This window comes from Miniopterus natalensis, chromosome 11 (assembly GCF_054644295.1).
Source record: "Miniopterus natalensis isolate mMinNat1 chromosome 11, mMinNat1.hap1, whole genome shotgun sequence".
Lineage (NCBI taxonomy): Eukaryota > Metazoa > Chordata > Mammalia > Chiroptera > Miniopteridae > Miniopterus > Miniopterus natalensis.
Window position 1 is genome coordinate 43,323,357 of NC_142091.1, and position 27,477 is coordinate 43,350,833.

General features: G+C 38.6%; 3 protein-coding genes and 1 pseudogene across 3 annotated transcripts; 2 read left to right on the forward strand and 2 right to left on the reverse strand.

Moving 5' to 3' along the window:
* Positions 1 to 266: 266 nt before the first annotated feature.
* Positions 267 to 1,253, reverse strand: LOC107537821 (olfactory receptor 5P76-like). Its single transcript, XM_016213939.2, has one exon. It carries the CDS (start codon positions 1,209 to 1,211, stop codon positions 267 to 269), a length of 945 nt encoding a protein of 314 aa, XP_016069425.1. The 5' UTR covers positions 1,212 to 1,253.
* Positions 1,254 to 6,622: 5,369 nt separating this feature from the next.
* Positions 6,623 to 7,561, forward strand: LOC148091998 (olfactory receptor 10T2-like; annotated as a pseudogene).
* A 2,778-nt stretch (positions 7,562 to 10,339) lies between these two features.
* OR5P3 (olfactory receptor family 5 subfamily P member 3) lies at positions 10,340 to 11,278 on the reverse strand. The gene has a single exon (XM_016213958.2). It carries the CDS (start codon positions 11,276 to 11,278, stop codon positions 10,340 to 10,342), a length of 939 nt encoding a protein of 312 aa, XP_016069444.2.
* Positions 11,279 to 19,476: 8,198 nt separating this feature from the next.
* LOC107537820 (olfactory receptor 8U9-like) lies at positions 19,477 to 20,415 on the forward strand. Its single transcript, XM_016213938.2, has one exon. The coding sequence runs from the start codon at positions 19,477 to 19,479 to the stop codon at positions 20,413 to 20,415; it is 939 nt and encodes a 312-aa protein (XP_016069424.1).
* The last annotated feature ends 7,062 nt before the right edge of the window (positions 20,416 to 27,477 follow it).

Genomic DNA, 27,477 nt, shown 5'->3' on the forward strand with positions numbered 1-27,477 from the left:
ATAAAATTTTTAAAGGATTACAACAGATTAGGAATTTTTCATGTGAACCAATATGTAGTTCTAACAATAAATTTAATGTTATTAAAGGTAACTCAATATCCACCTCAAGTTTACAATATGATATCAGAAAATCAACCCCCTACCTTCACTAAAATGCTCCATACTCACTAATGACATATGGAAAAATATATTTAGACCACAGACACTCAATTTTCTTTCATTGTTAAATTTATATTATGATGTCAAATCCTATCAAATATTAAGCTTCAGCAAGAAAATAATTTTCTGTCAAGCACTCTCTTCAGAGCCCCCTTAATCTCCTTGTTCCTGAGGCTGTAGATGATGGGGTTCAGCATGGGGATCACCACCATATAGAACACGGACACCACCTTGTTCTGATCAGTTGTATAGCTGGACTTGGGCATCACATATATGAACATGGTGGTCCCAAAGTACAGACTTACTGCCGTGAGGTGGGCCGCACAGGTGGAGAAGGCCTTGTGGCGCCCCTCGGAGCGGATGTTCAGGACAGTGGCGAGGATGCAGATATAGGAGACAACTATGACAAACACTGTGCACACAATGATGGAGCCAGCTGTGAAGGAGGGGACAGCTGCGGGAATACTGCTCTCAGAGCAGGAGAGCTCAACTAGCGGGGCAAAATCACAGAAAAAGTGATTGACTCGATTTGATCCACAGAAGAGTAAAAAATAGTAGCAAATAGTAAAGGCGCAAGCATTGAGAAAACTACCCACATAAGCCACTATGAGGAACTGAATGCAAACATGTGTGGACATTTTGGTTGAATAAAACAGTGGTTTGTGGATTGCCACAAAGCGATCATATGCCATGATGGCCAGAAGCACGCACTCGACTGCCCCAAAGACAGCGGTTGAACCAAGCTGGGTGGCACATCCATGATAGGAGATTGGATTTCTCTCCACCAGGAAGTTTACAAGCATATTGGGTGTGACGGAAGTTGAAAGACATATGTCAGCAAAAGCCAAGTGACTGAGAAAAAAATACATAGGATGATGGAGCTGAGAAGAGATTCTGATAAGAATGATTGTGCTGAGGTTGCCAGATACGGTCACCAAGTAGATACACAGGATTATCATGAAGAGGATGACTCGAAGGATTGGGTCATCAGTTAAGCCCAATAAAATGAAGCCTGTCACTGTCGTGTGGTTCCCATCTCCCAGGGAATCCATGAGATAAGGTAGCTGCTACCAAACGAACCTGTGATGAAACATTACTTGAAAGAAGTTACACATTTAATGATTTCGTTTTCATTAATACACATATGGGAAGTAATTATAAATATATTTATGCATCAGTGCATATTTACATGCAATTATGAGTCTCTCTGTCTTTTAAAAATTATTTTAGCAAAAATCCCAGAAGTATTTCTTCAAACAGTATTATATATATGTACATATACACATTTCCACATATGCACTTAAACTGGCTTTGAGGTTACAGAATAAATGATATAAGACAGGTGAGAATAGCAAAAAAGACCTGGTAAATATATACTAATCCAAATATTGTTTGTAATACATATTATAACAAAGACTTTAACAGTAATAGCTAACATTTACTATATGCTTACTGATGGAAAATATAGGGCTAAGGATTATATATATATATATATATATATATATATATATATATATATATATACACACACACACAGTCTATTTAGTTGCCCATAAAAAAATATTAATACTCATTATTGTTTTATAGATGAGTAAACTGAGTCTGAAAGAGGTTAATGTAACTTCACAAGGTTATGTAGCAAGTTGTGGATTTAGTATATGAAGCTCCAGAAGTTTAACTGCCCCGTTCCTTTAGTATTTAACAAATGAAGTGAAATAATATGTAACATGAAGTCGTGCATCTGTCAATGAGTGGACAACAGATTGTCCCTTAAGCCTTCTAGCCATTAGGAATAAAACAGACACATGGTTATTTATCTATTTCACAATATCTGTCAGTTAAATAAAGTTAATTTTTTTCAAAGGAGGAATAAAATTGTTCCTGATACTCATTCAGATAAGAATTTCAAAGTAGGGTTATGAATGAGATTATCTATTGTAAAGTTATTAGATTTTTTTTTTTTGAAAAATATACCTTTATTGATTTCAGAGAGAGGAAATGAGAGGGAGAGAGAGATAGAAACATCAATGATGAGAAAGTCATTGATGAAGCCCGCAACCGGGGCATGTGCCCTGACAAGGGAATCGAACCCCAATCGCCTGGATCCTAGGTCGACGCTCAACCACTGAGCCACACCCGGCCGGGCTAGATATTTTTTAAGTATTTGAAATTTAGAAAATTATGGTTTTATCAAATAATTTGTAATATCAATGTAATTATGCAAAAAGCATGCATGATTGATATTCAGAAGATAGTTAAAATATGTCAAATTACTTCCTACTTTAACAACATTTTCTAATTAAAGTTTTGTAAAATGAAATAATATTATTCTCAACATAATACGTAGCTGAATAAAGTGTAGCCTAATAGCTGAAAAAGGATCACCCAGCTTGTGGTCAAATGGACCCTCATCTCCAGATTTTCTGACTTTATATCCTGAGCTTTGTCTGCTGTGTTATTGTCTTGAAGCTAAAGCATTTAGACCCATAAACAAAGTCAATCTTTCTGCAAAGACATTTACAGTACCTTTCAATTTTTAAACCTTGAATTTAAATCTTAAAATTGTTACATATTATTAATTCAGGGTATCTCAACAATAGTGAATTAATTAGCATAACTGGAGAGTGCTGAGTTTGGATAGTGTTGAAAGACCATATGAGTTTCTGTTTTATGGGTAGATAAACAGGAATCCTCATAACTTAGATTATGCCTGTTTACATGTGAACTAATGGTGGAAACAGCAGTTCAGCCAAAGTTGCTTACTCACTAATTGCTTAATTACACCTGCCCTGTTTCCCAACTATGACTTGTGAATACAGATATAATATTAGGGAGTAAAGTGTTCTCAAATAGTAAATAAAAATCAATAAATACATCAGCTTCATTAACAAAAGTCGAAATCTCACCTTGGAATAAGAAATCATTCATCTTTCAATAACAGATCAGAGTTATTGTGGTTATATAGTGATCTTTGATTTTTGTTTCCATTGGGGATAAATCTCTAATGATTCTAGAGCTTCAAGTGAGAATTCAAAATCATTATGTAGCATCATTATGTTCTGTAAGGGATATTGAGCAATTCAATTCACACAGCAAAATACAACTAATCTTTCAGGATTCTGTCAATTCTCAGGTGGTCAATTTATTGTTTTTCCTCTATCTAGGTATTCACACATAGTTATATAACCTTCATTTAATAATTATTAGAGTATATATAATTTGTCTAGATAGATATTGGTTCCAAATTGACTTTGATATTTTGATTATGAAATACTCAGTTCTAAACTTAAGATATAAAAAAATAACCTTAGCTTTAGCCATTCATATATGTTTCTTGCTGAGTATTTTGTATATTGATATCTTAAGGTATGCCATTACTTTGGGGAAATACGAGGTGAAACTTGATGTAAAATTGAATTTTATGTAACAAAAATTTTTTAGACATACTCATTAATTATAATATCAAATGTAAGACAATGAAAGTTTTGAAAGTTGTATAGAATGTTAAGCCAAAAAAGGTTTGCATGACTTCCAGATAAGAAATAGTCTCTCACTGTCAATAACCTCAAATGTTGCCTCTGGAGATAGTGCCTTATGGTATAGGTAAATGGTGGTGGAAACAGGTATCTTCAACCCTAGGATTCAATCTTACCTAATTCTCTTGTTAATCCTAATTTTATTTCTTTAATTTTAAAAAGCTTTTTATTAAAATATAGTTGGCATACAATATTATATTAGTTTCAGATGTGCAACATAGTTATTCAACATTTATTTACCTTACGATGTGATCACCATAAGTCTAGTAATCATCTGTCACCATACAAAGTAAAATATTATTAACTATATTCCCTGTGCTTTATATTACATCTAGGTGGCTTATTTTTATAACTGGAATTTCATACCTCTTATTCTCCTTCACCTTTACACCCATCCTCCCCACACACACACCAGCAACCACTAATCTGTTCTCTGTATCTATAAGTCTGTTTCTGTATTGTTTTGTTTTTAGATCCCATGTATAAGTGAAATCATATGGCATTTGTCTTTCTCTGTGTGACTCATTTCACTTAACATAATACCCTTTAAGTTAATCCATGTTGTCTCAAATGGCAAGAGTTCATTCTTTTTTATGGCTGAGTAATATTCCATTATATATATGAATCACATTTTCTTTATCCATTTATTTATTTATTTACTTATTTACTTATTTCCTCACCCGAGGATATTTTTTCCATTGCTTTTCAGAGAGTGGAAGGAGAGAGAGAGAGAAGCATCAGTGTGAGAGAGACACATTGATTGGTTGCCTCCTGCACATGACCCAACCGGGGCTCTGGATTGAGCCTGCAACTGAGATACATGCCCTTGGCTGGAATCAAATCTGAGACCCTTCAGTTCATGGACCAACGCTGTAACCACTAAGCCAAACTGACTAGGGTTCCACTCACTTATTGATAGCACCTAGGTTGCTTCTGTATCTTGGCTATTGTAAATAATGCTGCAATGAACATAGGGGTTCATATATCATTTCATAGCTTTTGGTAAATTTATTGCAACATTTCTTCGCTAAACATTATAGAACATTGATGAGAGAAATAAAAAAGGCATAAATAAATGGAGTAAGATATACCATGTTCATGAATTTGAAGACTCAATATCATTAAGGGGCTGACTCCCCAAAAATTGATCTATAGATTCAATGCAACCACAAAATACCTCGAATGGCTGCAGCAATTTTGAGAAAAAGTTGGAGGAATAATGTTACCCAATATTAAACTATACTACAAGGCCATAGTAATCAAAACACCATGGTACTGGCATAAAAACAGACATATAGAGATCAATAGACAGAATAGAGAGCCCAGAAATAAACCCATGCCTATATGGCCAATAAATATTTGACAAAGGAGGCAAGGACATTTAGTGGGGTAAAGACAGTCTATTCAATCAGTGGTGTTAGGGAGATTGGACTGATATATGCAAAAAAAATGAAACTAGACCACCTTCTTACACTATATACAAGAATAAACTCAAAATGGATTAAAGACTTAAATGTTAGATTTGATACCATAAAAATCCTAGAAGAAAACAGGCAGTAAAATCTCGGATATTCCTCATAGCAGTACTTTTTTCTGATATTTCTCCTCGGGCAAGGGAAATGAGAAAAAATAAATTAGACTACATCAAACTAAAAAGGTTTTGCACAACAGAGGAAACCATCAATAGAATTAAAAGATAACCCACTGAATGGGAGAATATATTTGCCACTGACGCATCTGGTAAGGGGTTAATATTCAAAAACTTATAAAGAACTTATACAACTCAACACCAAAAAAAACCAACAATCCAATTAAAAAATGGGCAAAGGACCTGTATAAACACTTTTCCAAAGAGGACGTACAGATGGCCAAAAGACATATGGAAAAATGCTCAGTGTCAGTAATCATCAGAGAAACGCAAATTAAAACCACAATGAGATATCACCTCACACCTGTCAGAATGGCTACCATCAGTAAATCAACAATAAGCTTTGTTGAGGGTGTGGAGAAAAGGGAGCCCTCATGCACTGCTGGTGGGAATGCAGACTGGTGCAGCCACTATGGAAAACAGTATGGAGGTTCCTCAAAAAATTAAAAATGGAACTGCTGACCCAGTGATCCCACTTCTGGGAATATATCCAAAGAAACCCAAAACACTAATTCGAAAGAATATATGCACACCTATGTTTATTACAGCGTTGTTTACAATATCCACAATTTGAAAGCCGTGGTACATTTACACAATGGAATAATACTTGGCCATAAAAAATAAAAAAAAAGGAAATCTTACCTTTGGGGACAGCATGGATGGACCTGGAGATTCCTATGCTAAGTGAAATATAATCCAGTCAGAGAAAGACAAATACCATATGAACTCAGTTATTTGTGGAATCTAATGAACAAAATTGACTGACAAACCAAATAGAAACGCAAGCATGGATACATGGAACAGACTGTCAGCTGTCAGAAGGGAGGGGTCTTGGGGGACTGGATGAAAGGAGGTGAAGGAATTTACAAAAAACTTACATATATATATAACATAGACACAAACAACAGTGTGGTGATAGCCAGAGGGAAAGGGGGTCGAGCGTAGGTAGAGGTCGGCAAAGCAGGGTTAGGGGTGAGGGGTGAAGAGCAGGGATAGAAAGAGAATTTGCTTTTTGCTTGGGGTTGTGGGCGCACAATGCATTGTACAGATGATGTTGTGTTTTTGGGGGGGTTTTTTTGAGTTGTACACTTGAAAGCTGTGTGGTTTTGTGAACCAATGTCACCCCAATAAATTCAATAAAAAATAAAATAAAATAACCTGGATCTCCTTGATTAAAGCCTAGGTGACATCAGTGCATGAGGATCTTTTTACAATTGTACCAGTCTTAACCTCAAGGAACCCCTGCAAGTGAAAGAAAGTTGCTGCACATACCAGGAGGATGGGAAATCACACCAGTGGGCACAGTCCTTCTGCGGGGATTTTCCTGTTTCCCAGATCTACAGACTCTCCTTTTTGTGATGATTTTCTTCTGCTATGTAACTGTGCTAGTTGCAAATGTGTTCATAATGGTGACCATCAAGCTCACTCCCACATGCACTTTTTCCTCCCTGGCTTGTCGTTTTCAGAAAGCTGTGCCACTATGGTAACCATCCCCCTCATGCCAGTGGACCTGCTATCAGACTGCAAGACCATTTCTCTTCCTGAGTGCCACACAGATGCTTTTCTTCTTTGGCGTGGCAGGCAATAACTGCTTCATCATGGCCCCCACGTCCTGTGACCGTTACACTGTCATTCACGACCCGCTGCGCAGCGCCATACTGATGACCTACAGGATCTTTCGCTTCCTGATGGCCTATTGGATGGTTGGGTTCCTGGTTTCTATGTGAATCGTCATCACTGTATTCAAATTGTCTTTCTGTGACTCCAACACCATCTGTTACTTCTGTGATCCCTTCTGTGGTCTGCCTTGCTTGTGATTACCCTTCCCATCATGAAAGGAATGTGTTTGTGCTCTCTTTCTTTGTGTTGGTGGGCAGCTTTAACTTCATTTTGATTTCCTATGTCTTCACTGAGTCCGTAGTTGTGGAGATGCCCTCTGCACAGGGGAGGTATAAGCCCTTTTCCACTTGCTCCTCTCACCTCACTATAGTGTGCATACACTATGGATTTACTGGCTTTGTTTATTGGAGGCCTAGGGGCAGTGACTCATTTGTGAAGATATGCTGATGGCTGTGACATATACAGTGCTGACTCCCCTGCTCTCCCCATAGTTTACAGTCTAAGAAACAAAGAAATGCAGATAGTCCTAAGGATGGTACTAAATAATATAAGTAGGTTTATCCCTCAAATGGTAAATAAAAAAACCCTGAACATTTAAAAAATGTATAGATTGTTGCCTCAGCTGGGTGTCTCAATTGGCTGAAGCATCAACCCATACACCAAAAAGGTTGCAGTTTCGATTCCCAGGTGGGGCTATTTCAGTATCCTATGATTCATTTGTTATTTTAATTTTATCATTGACCAGTCATTGTCATTGGCTTGTTTTATTCTAATTTCCAAAAAAACCATTCCCCCCTATTAGATTATTGCAAAATAACTTTATCTAAAACCAATGTATGATTCTGCCTTCCTTACTGGGCAAATTATGCCCTCCCCCCCTTTTTAATACATATTGGGACAAAGAAAAATATTAGAACGATAATAATGAAGTGTTTTGTTAGTGTGGCAGATTTATGTAATTCCTTAAAGTTATTCCTCTTGACCCATTGAATGGGGAGCAATAGGACAATATAGTTTTATCATGTTCAATACGTGTTTGTTTTTTTAATTTGCAGAATCACCTAAATACTCATCATTTATATTTAAATGCTGGTGGGGGTGATTTTAAGTTTTGTTTGTAAATAAGGTAACTGGACAATCAAGCACCTTTGGGAGATCCTGGCTTTACTATTTCATCAACCATTTCAAAATTAATTCTAAAAATAAACCCCTTGTAGGAAACTTGCACTTTGATTTTTCTTTATTCCAATAGAAAATGTAAATAATAAGACAATATAAGACTTTCCTAATGTCTAATATAAACTGGGCTATAACCAGAAAGAAATCCACATACATGTGGGCAAATAATTGTTGTCAAAGGAACCAAAAACATACATTAGAGGAAAGAAAGCCTCTTCATGAAATGGTGCTCAGAAAATTGGATGCAAAAGGATGAAATTAGACTGCTATTTGCCACCATACACACAAAAAGTAGCATAAAATGAATCAACAACCTAAATATAAGACCTGAAACAATAAATTACATAGAAGAAAACACAGATACTTAGCTTATAGACCTTGGTCTTAGAAAGGACTTTATGAACTTGACCCCAAAGGCAAGAGAAGTAAAGGCAAAAATAAATGAATGGGACTATATCAAACTAAAAAGCTTCTTCACAGCAAAAGAAATCAACAACAAAACAAAAAGGCAACCAACCAAATGAGAGAAGATATTTGCAAACAATACCTCAGATAAGGAACTAATATCCAAAATACATAAAGAACTCAACAATAAAAAAACAAACAATTCAATTTAAAAATGGGCAGAGGACCTGTACAGATACTTCTCCCAGACAGATGGTTAACAGATATATGAAAAGATGCTTAACTTCACAAGCTATAAAATGCAAATCAAAACCACAATGAGACACCACCTCACACCTATTAGAATGCTATTATCAACAAGATGAGACACAGCAAGTGTTGGAGAGGTTGTGGAGAAAAAGGACCCTCACTCACTGCTGGTGGGATTGTAGACTGGTACAGCCACTGTGGAAAACAGTATGGAGGCTCCACAGAAACTTAAGGATAGAGTCACCATATGGCTCAGCAGTCCCTCTCCTGGGTATTTAGCCAAAATTTTTGAAAACATTTATTTGTAAAGATATATGTACCCCTCTGCTCGCTGCAGCATTATTCGTGCTGGCCAAGACATGGAAACAACCTAAGTGTCCTTCAGTGGATGACTGGATAAGGCAGATGTGGCCCATGTGTACAATGGACTCAGCCATAAGAAAAGATGAAATCCTGTCATTTGCAACAACATGGGTGGATCTTGAGAATATCATGCTAAGCGAAATAAGTCAGCCAGAAAAAGTCAAGAACCATATGATTTCATCCATATGTGGGATGTAAAACAGAAAGCAACAAATAAACAAACAAACAAAAAAATCAAACAAAAAAACTCATCAACACAGACACCAGTATGGAGGTTACCAAAGGGGAAGGAGGTGAGAGGAGAGAGAAGAGGGTAAAGGGTGTCAAAATATTTGGTGACAGAAGGAGACCTGACTTTGGGTGGCGAGCACACCATGCAATATACAGCTGATGTGTTATAGAATTGTACACCTGAAACTTACATAATCTTATTAACCAACGTCACCTCAACAAATTTAGTAAAATTAAAAAAAAAGAAGTATGCAACATACATTTGACAAGATTGAAACAACCTAACAAAAGTAACCTTCCTTCTTCGTCTAGGAAGGAGCTGGGTCATGTGAAGTAGTCCCCAGTAGGGTTTCTTTTGGGGGCTCCTTAATGTATTTTGTCAAGTAGATTCCTGAAAAGAAGGAACTAGTAGCTAAATAGAGCTTTCAGGTATCTTCTGAGTTGGTCTGAAGAGACTCACCAGAGGAGGTACTGTGGGGAGGATACTGTTGGCCACATTCAGACAGGGCACCAGAAGTTTAAAACTACCAGGATCACTGATTTCGATCCTTACAGTATCTGTACAGCATGGATACCATCTCTTTCAGATGATAAAATCTTGGGTGGCAACACGATTCTTTATTTCCCATTCAAGGAGTTTCAGATGCTGCCAGCTGTTAATACCAAAGACTTCATTCAGAGAACATAGAACTTATTTGAAAATACGTGTGCTTGTAGATGTAACAAATGGTGGGTGAAGTAAGGACAAAGAAATTATGTTTTGCTAGATGCACCTCTCTTAGTGAATGCACATTTATTTTTTACACTGAAAATTTTCTTGAGAATAACACAGTGAGATTTATGAGTCTAGAATACTATGAACACACAGTGAAATTTACTTAGTACATTGTCTATTCATCATCAGAAGAGGCCCTCATTATACAGGATTTATTATTAGAATCAGATTACTTTAGGACCACCAATGTGTTCCAGCCATCAGTCTTCTCAGGGCCTCTTTCACCTCCTTGTTCCTGCAGCTGTAGATAAGGGGGTTCAGCATGGAGATCACCACCGTGTAGAACACAGACGCCACTTTGTTCTGTTCGGTTGAGTAGCTGGACTTGGGCATGACATAAATGAAGGTAATTGTTCCAAAGTAGAGAGTAACTGCAGTGAGGTGGGAGGTGCAGGTAGAGAAGGCCTTGTGTCGCCCTTCAGCAGAACGCATCTTCAGGATGGTGACAAGGATGAGGACATAAGACAGAACAATGATAAACACAGTGACCACGATGATGGAGCCAGAGGAGATGGCTGGGATTATTTCAGAAGTCAAATCGTGGGAACAGGAAAGCTTCAAAAGTGGGGAATAGTCACAGAAAAAGTGATTGACTTTATTTGGTCCACAGAAGGACAGACTTAATAAACAGCCAGTGAATGTCCAGCCATTCACACATCCACCCAGGTAGCACATCCCCACTAAGAGAATGCAGATTCTGGGGGACATGTGGCTGCAGTAGAGCAGGGGCGAGCAGATGGCCACATAGCGGTCATAGGCCATGGTGGCCAGCAGGAAGCACTCGGTTGTTCCAAATGTGGCCACAGAACAGAACTGGGCTATACAACCAGCAACAAGGATAGAGGTTTCTTCCCTGAGGAAGCCCATGAGCATGACGGGTGTGACAGATGAGGAGTAGCAAATGTCCACAAAGGCCAAATGGCAGAGGAAAAGGTACATCGGGGTATGAAGCTGCGGGCTGCTTCTGATCAAGATGATTATGCTGACATTGCCCAGTAAAGTGACAACATAGATTCCTAGAAACACAACAAATAAAATGGCACTAAGTGTAGTATCCTCTGTTAACCCCAAAATAATGAACTCTGTCACAATGGAATAGTTTCCGGTCCCCATCTATGCTGGAAATGGTGCCCACTGAAAGCAAAACAAGTACATATTAGAATAGAAGAAAATATTATAATTTGCACACTTATTTTGCAGTGGATATATAATGAAAATTACAAAAACACAGACACACTAGTGTAAATTTGGTACAGAGTGCTGTCACATACAATACCTCATGTAAAACTTGATAGTATATATATTGATACAGGCCAGGAATAAAACAAATTGTTTTTAATTTAGCAAACTTAACTCATACTTTCATCGTGTTGTTAGGTGTTTCTTGAGTAATAGAGACCAACTAAAATTTCAGAGTAATATGTTTTCTTCAAATATTTAGTGTCAAGAAGATTGAACTCTCTCCCTCTCTCTCTTTCACTCTCTCCCTTCCTCTCCCTCCCCCCCACCCCCCACACACACCCCATCACAGCCATGTGCTCAACCAGCTACATGTCACAGCTTTATTCTTAACAGAAATGCTTGAATAATGTTATATGTGAGCTAACTGAACAATGGTCTACATGTTATGAACACTTGTAATTATGAGTCTGGACTGCAAAGCCCTAGCTTCCTTATCTTTGTTCAGGACAGACATAGAACTTTATTAACTAAGTATGGACCCAAGACTGAATGAAAGCTTAACATTTTAAAGAAAATGGTGTGTATGACACAAATTCAGAGCTGGTCACGAGTGCCATTATGGCATGGAAGCACAGGATTGTGCAAAATGCCATGAGCTTTGGAGCCGCACAGGCCTAGGATCAGATTCCAGCTTTGCCATTGACTCTGGAATCTTAGACAATCTACGTAAACCCTTCAACCCTTCATTACTTTACTTGTTAAAATATGAGTAGCTGATAGGATTCTTGTGTTGAATAAGATGAGGTACAGGTTAACAGCAAGCCCAGCTCACAGAGGGAAGTGGACTCTCAACAAATAATTATTTCCTTAGAACCAAAGCTTAACTTCTAATACAAAAACTAGAAAAAGCATTTCTATATCAATATAAAAAGGAAATTATTACCTGCAGATGTTGGTACCTCATCAATAATAAGGACAATTGCCAAAAGAACTGTCACTGTAGAGCAAGGCTATATTTATGAGATTTGGGGTCTTTTGGGACATAGGCCCTTGAGTATATTACTTGTTTGTGAATATTCCACTGAAAACCCATCAAGACAGTGAAAATTACAGGTGCACATGTCTTGTCTAAGAACATCCAAACATTTTTTTCACTGTGCAGGAAAACTTTTGATGGATTGCTAAATCATTCTATCATTAGTGGACTCACAGGAATAAACATAGTATACCAGATATAATTTCATTTTGAAATAGAAATTCTTCAGGGAAAAAATAAATGCTTATGTTTTTATATATTTCTAGATGATGCCACTTATATTTTTTAATTAAATGTTTTGAGATAATTGTAGATTCATGTACAGTTGAAAGAAATAATACAAAAAGCCCACATACTCTTTACTGAGTTTCTCCAAATGGTAAAATCTTGAAAAACTATGGTGCAATAGCATGTCAAGAAGTTTTTTATGATGTTATACCCTCTCTCTCTAGTAATTTCCTTTTGCACTGAAGACTACACTATTTGACATTAATACAGCTACTCTTGCTTTCTTTTAATTAATGTTTATTTACATGCTATATCTTATTCCATCTTTTAACTTTTGACCAGTTTATATCAGTATATTAAGTTCTGTAATAAGATGAGTATCTCAATTTTTGTTTTTCTTTTCAAGTTACATACAAAGTGTGCTTTAGGCTTGTACGTTTACAAATTAAGTACTTAGGGGAGGGATATGCAAACAAATAATAATAGTACAATAACAAATGCAAAAGCAATATGAAACATGGGCCAAAAAAAAAAGGAATTTCAAATAGGGCATGAGTGAGTGTGAAGCCAAAGATCCTCGTAGTCAACTATATCTGCTGGTGAATAAGTTAAAATGTCCAGAAACAATGATAAAGCCCAGCATATAACAGTCACATTGAAGCATGAATTAGTTAATTAATGCTATAGTTCTAGGTATGCGGCTGGTCAATAAAGTACATTTTTCACGCAAAGTCATATTAAAAAGAGCAGGAAAGAGAAGGTCACGAGTGCTCAGTCTAGCAGCGAATGTTCTGCGAGCTCTTTGAATGTCTGTGTGGGAGGAGGACACGCCTGCAGTCAGCATCTTATTATCTTATCGCTCACGCATCTTTATTTATCTTAGTGTGCTTTAAATTGAGTATGAAGTCAGTAGTGCCCCATATTTTAATATGAAACTTGCATTTCACTCTGCACCAAATATAGCCTAGAAATTCTCCCCTCTAACCCGAATGAACAGTCATAGACTTACATGCTACAAGTTACCCAAAAAGGCAAAATCGACTAGGAAAGGCCATGAGAACTGTGTCTACAGATGTGACACACACTTCTGTCCCGGCGGCCTCTTTGGTGTGAATTCCTGAGCTTGGGAAATGCTGAGAGATAGAAAATGCGCTTTCTGATTGGAGTATGTGCTCACCTTAGCCCTGCCTTGCTTTGAATGCTGAGGTTGAGGGCAGTGTCCTTTGCAGCAATGTGTTCAGGGTGCTGCTAAATCACTGTAATTGATGACCTAGACAACCAGGCCCTAATATCAACCACTCTAGTGGCGATGAGGAAAGACCTGGTAAACTGAAAAACTGACCTGGACACATCAGGTGGTACTGATTGCCCCAGTCTGAATCCAGAGGTGATGGGAAAGGGAGAGGGAAAGTAAGGGGGCCTATGGGACCATTAGAACATTTAGTCGCTGGCCTGGTTTTGAAGATGATTTTATTCCTTAATTTGATTCAACGGGAAATATATAACAGTAGGGAAAATGATAACAGGAGAAATGAAGACCACTTTTCTTTTATACTGTCTGTTACGATAAATATGCCAGCCAAAGCCATCTTTTCTTTGCAAGCAAAAATATCCCATAGGTGTACCCTAGTCATACAATCTTTGCATAGCCTTACCTAATTCCCTATAAAACGTTAACTGGGTCCCCACCCCAGCCACAACTTCAGGCCATTCACTGCAGATGTCCTGCCAAGGGCAGGAAGTCTGTCTCTGAGCACCCAACGAATTGGGAGTCATCCTGAGAACATGCGTCAAAGCTTCGTAACCTGAGTCACCATTAGTTACCAGGATGACTCAGGGATTTTAATTCCCAAGGGTGGTTTAAATCAAATGTAAAATATCTCACAGAAACTCAATATAAACTGTTCCCTTGGTAGCCAGGAAGCTCTGGAATAACAAGAGATAATAGACTCATCACACTTTAACTTTATAAATACAGGTTTGTCGGTGTGGAACACAGAAACACGCCTTCCAGCAAGACATGAAGAAGCCTGTTTGTCCAACTGGAAGCACTCTCAGTGGATACTTCCTGGGCTTTGGGAATCCTGACTGACTGTCCCATAGGTACTTGGTAAGTTGTATTCACTTCTAAGGCTGCTGAGGTAAAAGCTACAAGGCAGCCAAGAGAAGAGTTTCAATTCTGCAGGAGGACAGGGCTTTGGGACAGGTGTACTTTGCTTCTCGGAGAAGCCAGTGGGGGTGCATTGATTGACTCTTACTTGGAAAAGCTGGGGTTTTTGTCATTATATTAGCCTATGAGGAAACGATAGCAGAAACCTGATAAACTCACAGAGCCTCTGAAATTGCATGCAAAGTTTTGTATGCGTGACACTTTCCCAGGAACAGATACTCAGCTTTCATCGGGTTCTGAAAGTTGTTCCCATGCCCGCCCCTCCCTCCCAGGAGCTAAGCATATTTCCTAGGTTGTTCAACAGAGCTGCTGGAATCATTCAGGCAAAACACAAAACATTCCGAACAATCAAAGGTTGATATTTTAGTTGAACAACAATAAAGGTTAAAAGTGCCTGAAAGAACTAAGAAAAAGTGTTATTGAACTCACCCTAATCTGCCTAAAATTTTCTCATAGGAGTTCAAATTAGAAGAAAAAAAAAAAGGAAAAAAAAACATGAAATAAATAAATACTGAGGAGTCATAAGTGGGGAGGTGGTATGTTTAAGCTGAGGGCTCTGGAATCAGCCTACCTGTTTTCAAATCCTGGCTCATTTACTTATCTGTTTTGTGAATGTGGAAAAATTGGTCTGGTTTTTGTGTCTCAAAATATTTTTGTGTCTCAGTTTCCTGATTAAGAAAATGGAGAAAATGATAATTATTTACTAAATAAAATAACGTAAAATAGAGTCTTGGCACTAAAAATGTTCAAATCGCTAGTTATCATTAAGTTTGAGAATAATTAAATCATAATACTCAGTATTTTATTTTTTAAAGGGGCCATTGTTTTCTCTTAGGTAGAAAATTACAAGTCAAATATTTATGATTATTGATTTATTATTTTGTTTTTCCTGGAATTTGTCATCGGGCCTAGTTATAGTCTGAGAACGAATAGAGTACACACTGATGTTATCAGTACGCTTCAGTCTTAATTTCCCTTGAAGAAAGGGCAGAGAAACATCTCCTTTGGGTAAATATGAATAAGTATATAGCTAATAGAAAAGAAATTTTTTAAAACTGGAAATTCTAAAGCATTAACCACGTCTTCGAACTTCAGAGGCAAACGTCCCATCATGTTGTTATAGCTGACATAGTACAAATCTACCACACAAAAGCTGTTGAGTAAAGCTAGAGTCTATCCTCTGGCTTCTTGGGTTCTTCCGGAGTTACTAAACCATTCCAGGTACTAAACCACACCAGTCAGAGTTTGAAGGGAGAGCGGTTATACAGATAGTCCCAACTAATGATGATTCTACTTACAGTTTTTTGATTTACAGTGGTGTGAAAGCAGTGTGCATTCAGTAGAAGCAGTACTTTGAATCTGATCTTTCCCAGGCTGGTGATATGTGGTATGATATTCTCTGGTGAGGCTCGGCGGCAGCAGCAAGCCACAGGTCCCAGCCAGGAACATGATCACGAGGGTAAACCACCGGCACTCGACAGTGTACTGTGTTGCCAACCTTTTTTTGAATATTGTGTTTTGTATTTTTGCACCCCATCATGTCGACAGAATGCCCGTCTGTATCTCCTGCTTCTGGTAAGAAGAGGGAGGCAGTTACTAAGTGTTTGAACACATTTAAGGTAGGCTAGGCTAAGCTATGGCATTTGGTGAGTTAGGGGTATTAAATGCATTTGACTGACAACGTTTTCAACTTACAATGGGTTTATCAGGACATAACCTCATTGTAAGTTGAGGATCATCTGGAACAGGAAGACTTGACCAATTCCAGGAATGAATTTGAAAGAATGTTTCCCTGACTGCAGATAGCATAGAATCCAGAGCAACAAACATTTTACTGAGTAAGATTGTGTCCGTGCCTGAAGATCTCAAGGTTTGGTTTTGTTCTAAGCTATTATTGAGAAAGGAAAGACTGCAGCAGAACAGGTCTCATCTGCCATAAGCCAGGAGTGTCATAAATGCCCATATTTAAAAGGCTTCTTACCATTTCCTGATATGAGCCAGCCTGAGCATCTTAGGGCACCTAAGACTGCTGTTCCTATCCCCAGCCCTTAAAGATAAACTTTCCCCATATATCTTTCCTTGAACCCTTGCTGTTGCCTATTTTTCTCTCCCTGAATGATTTCATTAATTCCCACAGCTTTTACCATCTTCTGACTATTGATGACTCCCAATCAGTGTCACTAGCTCTGACTATGTGATAGACATCCACCATCCTTCAAACCAGATTCAACACCCTTCCCTCCTGCTCCACTCCTAGCTCAGACTTTCTCTTTCTCCACCCCATGGGACAAGTGCCCACCAAGTCCATTCTACCCTCCCCTCTTAGACCATCCTCCAGATAACAGGACCCTAAAATTCCTTGCCAAAATAGCTCCTCACTTGCTCCCAGAGTCTATAAGAGTCTCTTTCCAGGATCACCTTTGTAAGGAAGGACCACACTGCTGATGTTCACACACCTAGGCCTCAAGGGTAGTCAAGGGAGAGCTGTTTGCCGGCGCTGAACAGAGTGTGTACATGCAGGCTTTATATCCACACATCTGCGGTGTGTACATGCAGGCTCCATATCCACACGTCTGCAGTGTGTACATGCAGGCTCCGTATCCACACATCTGCAATGTGTACATGCAGGCTCCGTATCCACCTGTCTGCAGTGTGTACATGAAGGCTCCATATCTACCCATCTGCAGCCCTGTGTGGGATGGAGACAGGCTCTCTTCACCACCTCATTCCAGCGTGAACTCCAAGAATCCCAAGTATTCTCCATTCCAAATTATTATAAAGGTATATTTGTTCAGGGGGGAGGATAGAACATATTATTAATGTCTTACCTTTATTTTTAAACTTTTGCGTATTAAGCATATGATATGTGGGCCTCCATTTGTTATTCTTTCCCACTGTCAAAGTCAGGCTTGCTCCTAGGGAGCCTGTTCTTAACCACATCAAGTATTTGCAGTTCCTTAATTGCTCATCTTTCTGAAACATCAGTTACATTGCCAGGATATTCCCTCTGTTTACAATGCCTGAGAGCCTCCTTGGACTTGAAGCATCCTTTAAGAAGGTGAAAGGTAAAAATTGCCACTATTGTCACTATTTTTTAATATTGCTCTGGAAGTACTAGCCGATACTAGTAGACAAGAGAAAAGAATGAAAGGTGCTACATAGAAATGAGGGAAGAAATCCATATATTTTTTTATATTATATGAATTTGTATTTGAAAAAACCAAGAGAATCAACTTTAAAAAAGTCTTTAAATGATAGGAAACTATAGTAAAGAAAATAGTTATAAAAGTTTACAAAAATCATTAACTTTCCTATATGTAAAAAATACTTAACCCACAAAATGAAAAAAGATAGATTTCATTTACAATAGTTACAAAAAGATAAAATCCCTGTGAACAGGCTTTAAAGAAATAGATAGGATGTTTATCTGTAAAGTTTAAAGAAAACTTTAAAACTCTAGGAAAGTCTTTAATAAATAAAATACATACCTTAATTATAGAAAAGAAGATTTGATTATAAAGATGTCAATTCTCCTCAAGTTAACATATTAATTCAATGCAGTAGAATTTTAAATACAAACAGATTTGGAGAAAGATTTGATAAAATGCCAAAGTTCATCTGGAAAAATATACATGTGAGAATAGTCATAAAATCTGCCAACAGATAATAAAATCAATTTATATATCTTATCTTATTTAAATATTTGGCCCTGTTCTAGAAGAGACTGCAAAGAAGAAGAATCAGAAATTGACCCAACTAGTTGTGTTTTACTGTATGAAAAAGGTGGAGTTTTAAGTCAATAGAATCATCTGAAAATGATTTCACCATCAAATGGTATTAGCACACCTGGCAAGCTATTTAGAGAAATAAATAAAAAGAGTTGATTACCTTACTCCTTATATCAAAATTAAACTCCAGATAGATTGAAGATTATAATGTAAAAATGAAATCCAGTAAAACTCTAGAATAGAATAAGAAATATTGTTTTAAATAATTTTAAATTGAGGAAGGCTTATCTAACCATGTCACAAAAATCAACACTCAAAAAGAAAAAGACTGATATATTTGGCATCAAACCATTTAAAATTTACTGTATGGCACAAAGAAAAATTTCCATACCAACATTAAGTGTCAAAACAATTCACAATGCATAAGTCAAATGGCTGATTCCTTAACGAAGAGCGCCTGTAAAAAAAAAGTACTTAGAAGACCAACAACATTATAAAAAATTACCGAACGAATTAAACTGACCAATCATAGAAAAAGAAATACACATGCAAATAATTGTTTGAAAAAATGCTAACCCCTACTCATAATTTTAAAAAACTATACAAATCAAGAGGACATGAGTTCCAATATTCAGCCGCACAATGGCAAAGGTTTAAAGTTTGATAAAACTGGGTTTGCGACAAAATCTATTATTGTACAATATTGTTAGGAGCATAATTGTGTGGAACTTACTGAAGGTCAATTTGTCAGTCTCCATCAAAAGAGAAAATGAATGAGCTCAGACTTTTCTGAGTCTGTCTTAGCAGAATAAAGCCCATTGGCTAATGATAGCCTTTATCCATTGGGAGTGTGAAGCCCAATTTTTGTCATCTGGTCCTGGAACAAAGAGTTAAGAAGCTTTTGTTGTTAAGTATCTGATCATTTCGAAGCCATATTTTTTCTTTTTCCAGCAAGAGAGAGAAGAAAATGGCCAGAGACAATCGTACCACCGTGACAGAATTTGTCCTCATGGGATTCACAGACCGTCCTGAGCTTCAGCTCCCGCTCTTTGTGGTGTTCCTGTTCATTTATCTCACCACCCTGGTGGGAAACCTTGGCATGATCCTGCTCATCAAGGTGGCTTCCAGGCTCCACACCCCCATGTACTATTTCCTCAGCCATCTGGCATTCATTGATCTTTGTTACTCATCTTCCATTGGGCCTAAGATGCTGCAAAATTTATTGGTGAAGAAAAAAACCATCTCCTTTTTGGGCTGTTTTGCCCAGCTCTACTTCTCCAGTGCTTTTGCCACTACCGAATGCTTCATCTTGGCCACCATGGCCTATGACCGCTACATGGCCATCTGCAACCCCCTGATTTACACAGCCATTATGACTCAGCGGGTCTGCAAGGAGCTGGTGATAGGGGTCTATACCTATGGCTTCCTAAACTCTGTGATACAGACAGCTCTGACTTTCCAGCTGTCTTTCTGCGACTCCAACGTCATCCATCATTTCTACTGTGCTGACCCCCCTCTCCTTGCCCTCTCCTGCTCCGACACCCACAACAAAGAAGTGCAGCTCCTGATCTTCTCGGCAGTGAACCTCACTGGGTCCCTCCTGACGGTCCTCATCTCTTACACTTGTATCCTCTTTTCCATCATAAAAATCCAGTCTTCCGAAGGCAAGTGCAAAGCGTTTTCTACCTGTGCCTCTCACCTGACAGTGGTCGTCATCTTCTATGGGACATTGTTTGTCATGTACTTGCAGCAACCTCAAGCAAGGGGCTCATGGAAGTACAACAAAATGGTCTCTGTGTTTTATAGTCTTATAATTCCCATGCTCAACCCCCTAATCTATAGCCTGAGGAACAGAGAAGTAAAGGACACCCTGAAAAAGATGATAGAGGGCAAGGAGTCACAGTGAGTGAGTTAGCATAATATAGCATTGGGAAAGCATGATAAACTGATATGGTATGATCAATCTGATTGAAATTTAGCAGAGCAGTTGCTATCCAATCAGGAAGCAGTCAATCCAATTTGGATATTTTAATGACCAAAAGTACTAGGCCACTTGTTTGACATAGTAACATTAATCCAACCTACTAGCACAAACTAAGCAGAATTTACAAGCTAGACTGTTAATAACTAGGTTCTTCATATGTTGAAAATGAAGTGACTTACTACCAGTTAGGTAATAATATGAGCTCTAAATTAAAAAAGATTCTAAAAAGGAACTTTCTGGGTAAAACTATAATTAAGAAGCTGGGTACAAAACCCACACGTAAATACCTATATTGTTAGAAACATTTCCAGCTTAAAACAGACTCTATAGTAGCAAATAATTTGTTAGTCTTAAAAACATATTTCTTCATAACATATTGCTATAGATGGTGGTTAAGTTTCATAAAAAGCTTATTTAATCTAAATGTAGTTGAAATACTGCATGCTTAAAATGAACAATAGAAAAAAATAGTATTACAGCAATAAAAAGGGGAGAAAGAATTTAAAAACTATGAATCAGTTAAATGTGGAGGTTATTTTATTGTTTGCTTAGAAAAGAAAGTTTAATTAGAAGAGAGAGAGGGTTTAGGGTACTTGCAGAGATGTTGAAAGTGGCCATTTATCCAACAGCTAGGGTTTAGGTTTTCTAGTCTCTGGAAAGTGCAGCTGCAGGATTTTTAGTGGGGAGGGTGAGAGAGAGGAGGGGGCTCCTCCATTGCAACAGCTTGTCTGCCCTAACAGACAGTTTCTAGGTTTTAGTGAGTTGAAAGAAAATGTTTTATTTCTACAAGCTTGCTGTCTTTGCTTGGATGTGTTGACCACTCTGGCACCTGGACACCTACCAACCTGCAACTTCTGGCTCCCTTGTAGACAATCCTGCTTGCTGACCACGTGGACTTGGTCTAAGGAACAGAGCTAGAGGCCAGCCAGGCTCAGGCACTGTCAGGCCACCTTGGGCTCACCCTCAGCCAGGGGCGCCACAGGGCTGCAGGCTTCTGAGACCTGGCAAGCAGAGGAGAGCTCCTAAGTCCATTTCTGGGTTTCCCACAGAAGGTTTTTATTTCATTTTTATTGTCTTTCCTCTTTGAAAGAACCATTTTTAACTCCCCTTATCCCTGCCATCTCCTGTTTCCTCTGAAAGCTTGTCTCATGAATAGTATATTACTTATAATCTGCCTTAGCAAGAATAGCAACTAGCTCTCCTTAGAATTCTTTCAGGTGCAGAACTTAATGTTAAAATTAATGCAGTAATAGAGCAATAAATGGAAAGGAAACTCTACTGATATTTATGTTGGGTGAGTCATTTTTATAAAGAAATGTTAAAAACCTCTTTCACAATTATTGGACTGTTTCCTTCTTACATTTACCACAAATCACAGATGGGTCCTAAACCATCCACAGGCACAAAATAACTCTATCGGCTTTAATCTGAGAGTACAGTTCTCTGTTCTCCTTGAATTAATTAGCTGTTAAAACACTGTCCACTGAGCTCTCATCTCCTGGCCTATTCATATTTCTACATACATTACATTGTTAGCTTCGTCAAAAGAAGGCTTTCCCTTATGATCACATCACTAAACCTATAACTGACTTCTAGTAACATCTATGCATCTGTATTTGGGGACTGTGTAATAGACACCTGCATACCAGGCAAACGAAGTAAATCATGCTGAGCCTGAAAAAAATGCTTGGTCTAGTAGGTGAAGAGTTTGCTTACAGAGAAAGAGAAGGGGGCCTCAAGAAGCAGAGCATCGAGGCTTGTGGCCGTGCTGGTGGTGCAGCAGGAGGGGAGACTGGGGAGGGAACTCAGGCTCTTAGCTTGGGTCAGGTCTGCTCTGACCCATGGTATCTTGTCTGTCTGAGCCTTAGTTTTTTCATCTAGAAGATGAGGAAAGTAATATATGAAGGGTTATTAAAGGAGGAAATAGTACAGGGTATGCCAAAGTATGTTACAAAACATTTAAAAGTATAAAGTGTTTATTTTTAAGAACCAGACTCTATCACTTCTGACTGGTGTTCAAATTTCAGCAGAATCTTTGATTTGAAGCAAATATTTGGAAAGTTCTTGCCGGAAAAATGTTTTTACAAAATATGGAAGTTTGCACATGTCTCCAGTAATGAATTTCCTTCATCTGCTGGACTGGAAAACTTAGTACATTTCCAGTGTACAGGAGCTCCAGTCCCAGTGTCTGTTTGCAAGTCAATGATTCGGAACATTTGGACAACATTTGAACAAGCCAAACATTTGCAACACACTGTCCCCTGCAAACACAGTTGCATGTGGTCTACTCAGAGAAGACTGTAAAAGCCTTCTTAATTCAAAATACATTTCCACTGGCCTTTTTTTAACCTTGAACCACTGCAGCTCACATGTTCTCACAGAACAAAGGTCTGATGTTCCAAGGTGAGCCACGAGGAACTCCTTTAGTTCTTAGGACTACGGTTGTGGAAGGTAGTACTCTTTTCCCCAGGACCGTGACTTCTCTGAACTGCTGGTCTCACCCCAGTCTATCAAAGAGCAATTAGGGGTGAGCTGTTTGATGGGGTGGTGGGGGAGGGGTGTCTCACTCTCTCCTTTTTCTTGGCCTCTGCTTGCATTATCAGTAAGTCTGGAAGAAGCTGAGAACTAGCACGAGAGTTAAGGTCCTGCAGAAGCCTCTTCCCTACCGTCTTTCCCCTCCAGTCCTTTCCACCTTCCCACAACGGGCTGCTAGGCTGGGAATTCCACCCCCTCTCTCACACTAGGAGGGTGATCAGGGGCCTGAGACCTGAGAATCTAAAGCTGGGCAGCAGGAGAGGAGAGAGAGCAGAGGGGAGGTCTAGGGAGAAGCTGATGTGTCACTGCTCAGACTCCGTGGAGGCGCTGGCTATTGCCTTACTTCTTTGAGGAAGAGAGTAAAATCTTTCAAGTGCTGATGAATGCTCCAGGAAAATGTAACATTGCCTCTTAAATACAGTAGATGCTCAATAAAAGTTACCTGAATCTTGGTTTAATCTACTCTCTCAATCTTGCTCTCCATCTCTGTCACACACACATCATCGCCATCATCATCATCATCATCACAATCACATAGATGCTCTCTTGGGACCACAAGCTCAAAAATCTTAATGACCAAATTAATCATCTTCTACTGGACAGCCAACTTCTGCTTTTCAGTTTGGTACATGGCACTTTCCCCCAGTCACCTGGTTCCAAAAAATTATAGTTACTTTTGACCTCTCCTTTTTTATCTTCCTATTTCAAAAAGGAGATAAGATTTAGTGATTATTTACCTGTGCATTGATGCAGGATTTCTTACTTCCATCCCCTTTCTTTGCAGTCTTATTACCGCCCTTATCATTACATTCAGGCTCCTGAGCCTCCCTGTGTCTGCTTCTCATGCCCCATCTCAGAGATCCTCGGTAGATTCACATGCGTATGACGATGGTGTATGATGATGCCAGCGTCTCAGACCAGCGGGGAAACTGCATTTATCAGTAAATTAGAGCAAATACAAGCCATAAGCACACTTATATATTTTACACCTCATGTCAAAATAAATTCAAGGTTAATCTGATCTTAATGTAATAGATGGAACCTTAAAAATACTTGAATAAAAATGCAGATGAATAGTTGCTAGTCTGGAAATAGGAAAAGCCTTCTTAAGAAGAGAAACAAGGTCAGAATTATAAATAAAAAGTTTGACAGTTTAGGTGATATTAGAATTTTAAATTTCTCTGACAATAATCAGTAAATACAGGCAAAATAGCATTTTGCCAATAATCAAATAGCAAAATAGTCACAATGTATATTTGGTAGAATTAATATGGACAAAAGAAGATAAATCAATAAGGTAGAGACCAAATATGAACAGGCACCTCACAAAATGAGAAATATAAGTTGTCTAAAATATGCAAAAAATGTTCAATCTCATTATAACATGGAAATACAAATTAATATAATAATGAGATCATTTTCACCCTATCAGATTGGCAAAGATATTAAAAGAATATTAATAACCAGGTGAGAGTGTAGAAGAGGCAGACTGCTTTTGAAAGTGTAAATTGGTATAAAATTTCCAAAGGGCAATTTGACAACACTCACCAAAAGCCTTACAATTAAACACCTTTTTGATCCAGCAGTTTCCTTTACAAGAATTTAGTTGATGAAAACACTCTAAGAAATATACAAAGATATATGCATTTTGCCACTTACTATAACCTTTATAACAGTAAAACATCAGTAGCCTATAAAGATATATCAGTAAAGGACTGATTAAATAAATTAAAGAATAGTGATACAGTAATGTATAATATGTAATAATGCAGCAATTAAAATAATGTAGATATATTTTATTTTCATGAAATGTGTATAAAGGGTGTCAAATTATGCATATGACATTTTATTTTTAAAAAACTACATATGTGAAATATATAGAGATATACAGATTGCTGGTAGTGAGTGATTGGTATTGCTCATATCTAGGTGATAGAATACCAGGTGCTTTATACAGATTTCATGTTTTAGAAAGAAATGTTTTAGAAACAAAAAATAAGAAATCAGCCCTATTCAAGATATAGTCTTAAACACGGAGCCAAGATTCTGTTCTACATTTTTAACTCCAAATACCTTCCTAGTGCCCAGTGCCAAGCCTAGAGGCAGGAGGCCAAGTTGAAAGGATGCCTAGTGAGCAAGGGCAGTGGGCAGAGAGGGGAAGAATGAACGTAGCAGCGATTCGATGTGTGTTTTTAAATAGATGACTGTGGTTCCATATGGTCCTTATGATAGTCAGTTGTACCAGTGCTGTATCCAAAATATTAGTAGAGGTTCCAAGAAGACACTAATAGAAGCAGTTTGATGCATTAAAGGAAACACTGAAATGGGAGCCAGGAGAACTGTTTTACCTGGCGAGCTATATGTCACCTCACCTTTTCCTCTGCCCAGGAGTCTGCGCAGGGACTTAAATGCCACTTTTTCAGAGGTCTTCCCTGACTTGCAGGTCTCAAAAGAAGGGAAGAAGTTATATCCTATTCTCACCCACGTGGTTGTCAGAATTCAGCCTGGGAACTCACAGATCTCCGCCCTCCTAGTCTAGACCTGCCACTGATGTGTTTAGTTTCCTTCTCGTGAGCTGGGCTTGACTGACGTAAAGAAGGCACCAAGGAGTCTGCTCAGGATCACCGGGGATATGAGCCAGAAGAGGGGGCCCCTATCGCAGGGCTTAATCCCTGCCCTTAACAGGCACGGGGCTCTCGCTGCCCTTCAGACACCAGCTCAGCGCTCTGCGTGCGTGGGAGGGTCTCTTTTTCATCCCAGTGGCAGGTCCTGTCATGGTTAACCATGAAAGCGGTGAGCAAAGCAGGGCCCAGAGAAGCTGGGTGGCATAGCCGGGATCACGCACAGTGTGCATATGGTGGGGGTCGGATTCAAATGTGGGGAGACTGGTCATCTGCCAGTACTTACAGAGCTGCTGCAGGATCTGAGGCCCTCCTGAGAGGTTTTACAGCTTTTTTCACTAAATTTGTCACTTTCCTTTTAAGAAAAAAATGAGAAATATGGTGATTTGACTGGCATGTTATTGGACGGGGGGCTGGATATAGCACAGAAGCCCTCTGGCCCATGGTGTCTGTCTAAAAGACCGGGCCTGGTTCGGGTTCCAAACTGCTTCTCGGGAGCACTGTAGTGGGCTGCGACCTATTGTCCCAGTGCCCACCGGGTCCGAACTGCGTCCCCACTGTTCTCATCGCAGAAGCCCAGAGCTGGGATTGGCCAGAGAGCTGAGGACCTGCGGGCCCGACGCCAGATTTTCCCAGCGGCTACCCCAGCACAGCGGAGCTTTCCACTCTCGGTCTGCCGCCTGCACCAGAAGCCTAGCTTGCTTTTGTCCAAAGTGTTGTCAGGAAAAGAATGTAGTAAGGGATTCCTGAAGGTTCTGCTTATTCTCTTTCAAAGAATACACACTTGAGGCTCCTGTGACAGCAGGTGGCTCTCCTCCCGTGGGCCCTTCTGGTCAGTCACTCGCATCAGATAGATGTCTGAGGCCTCCAAGTCCCTTTGCTTCCATATTCTCAGATGTTTTAAGCTACAGGATCAAATTACTGGCATGATTCAAAAAGCGTTAGAGCGGACCCAATTTTTTTGACAATTTAAATCCTGCTTGAACCTCTCAATTTTGTAGTGAAAACCAATTTTTGAGAAGTGATATATGAGGACCTAATAAGTTCTAAAGTTCTGGAATAATGATAAAAGAAAAGAAAGGAACACCTTATAAACCTTTGCTTGGTTAGTAAAGGGGCAACAAATAAATCATAAGCCCCTGCATATAACATAACTAAGAGGAAATATTTTAATTAAGAGAATTTAAAGCATTTTTTGAAATAATGTTCCAAGTTCTAATACATTCAGAAACTTTGCTGAATTCAAGCATATTTTAATAAAAATACTGATTTAAAATTTGAGTTGAACTAAACTGTCAGCTATATTACACTTTCTGATGAATTAAAGCCTAACTTTTTTAACTTCCTTAAATATAATGCCTTTGAGGTATAATTTTTAAATGACTTTTCAAAAAATACCTGAGGCAAAGCAGCTAGAAGCCACTTACTTGCATGTCCTTGTTGTCTTGAATGTCTTGTAACCAGGTTCATACTGTGGTATAAATGGGGGGAGTGTGTCAAGCCTGAGTTTTAAATAAGTTGAGAAAATGAATTCTTGCAACTTTCCCCCCGGGATTTAATACTAATCCTGCTATTGAGAAAATTACGTGGATATTATTAGGAAAATTATAGCACTTGTACCCCCTTGAAAAACATGAGCGTTGTGGTCACAGTGCAGTCTGGTTTTTCTAGCCTTTGTAAACTCTATGTAAGTTGCATGTTAGTTCTGTTTTCAGTAGATGATTTTATCTGTGTTCCTTTCTTAGTTATTAAAAGCAGTGACAGCCTGAAATTGCAAGCCCTGAAGAAATAATGCAAAAACAAAACATTCAGCCAAGCCAAAAGAGAA

Bases quoted from the DNA above. Each gene is read 5' to 3' on its own strand.
- OR5P3 (XM_016213958.2), bottom strand. From the start codon at position 11,278: ATGGGGACCGGAAACTATTCCATTGTGACAGAGTTCATTATTTTGGGG.
- LOC107537820 (XM_016213938.2), top strand. From the start codon at position 19,477: ATGGCCAGAGACAATCGTACCACCGTGACAGAATTTGTCCTCATGGGA.
- LOC107537821 (XM_016213939.2), bottom strand. From the start codon at position 1,211: ATGGATTCCCTGGGAGATGGGAACCACACGACAGTGACAGGCTTCATT.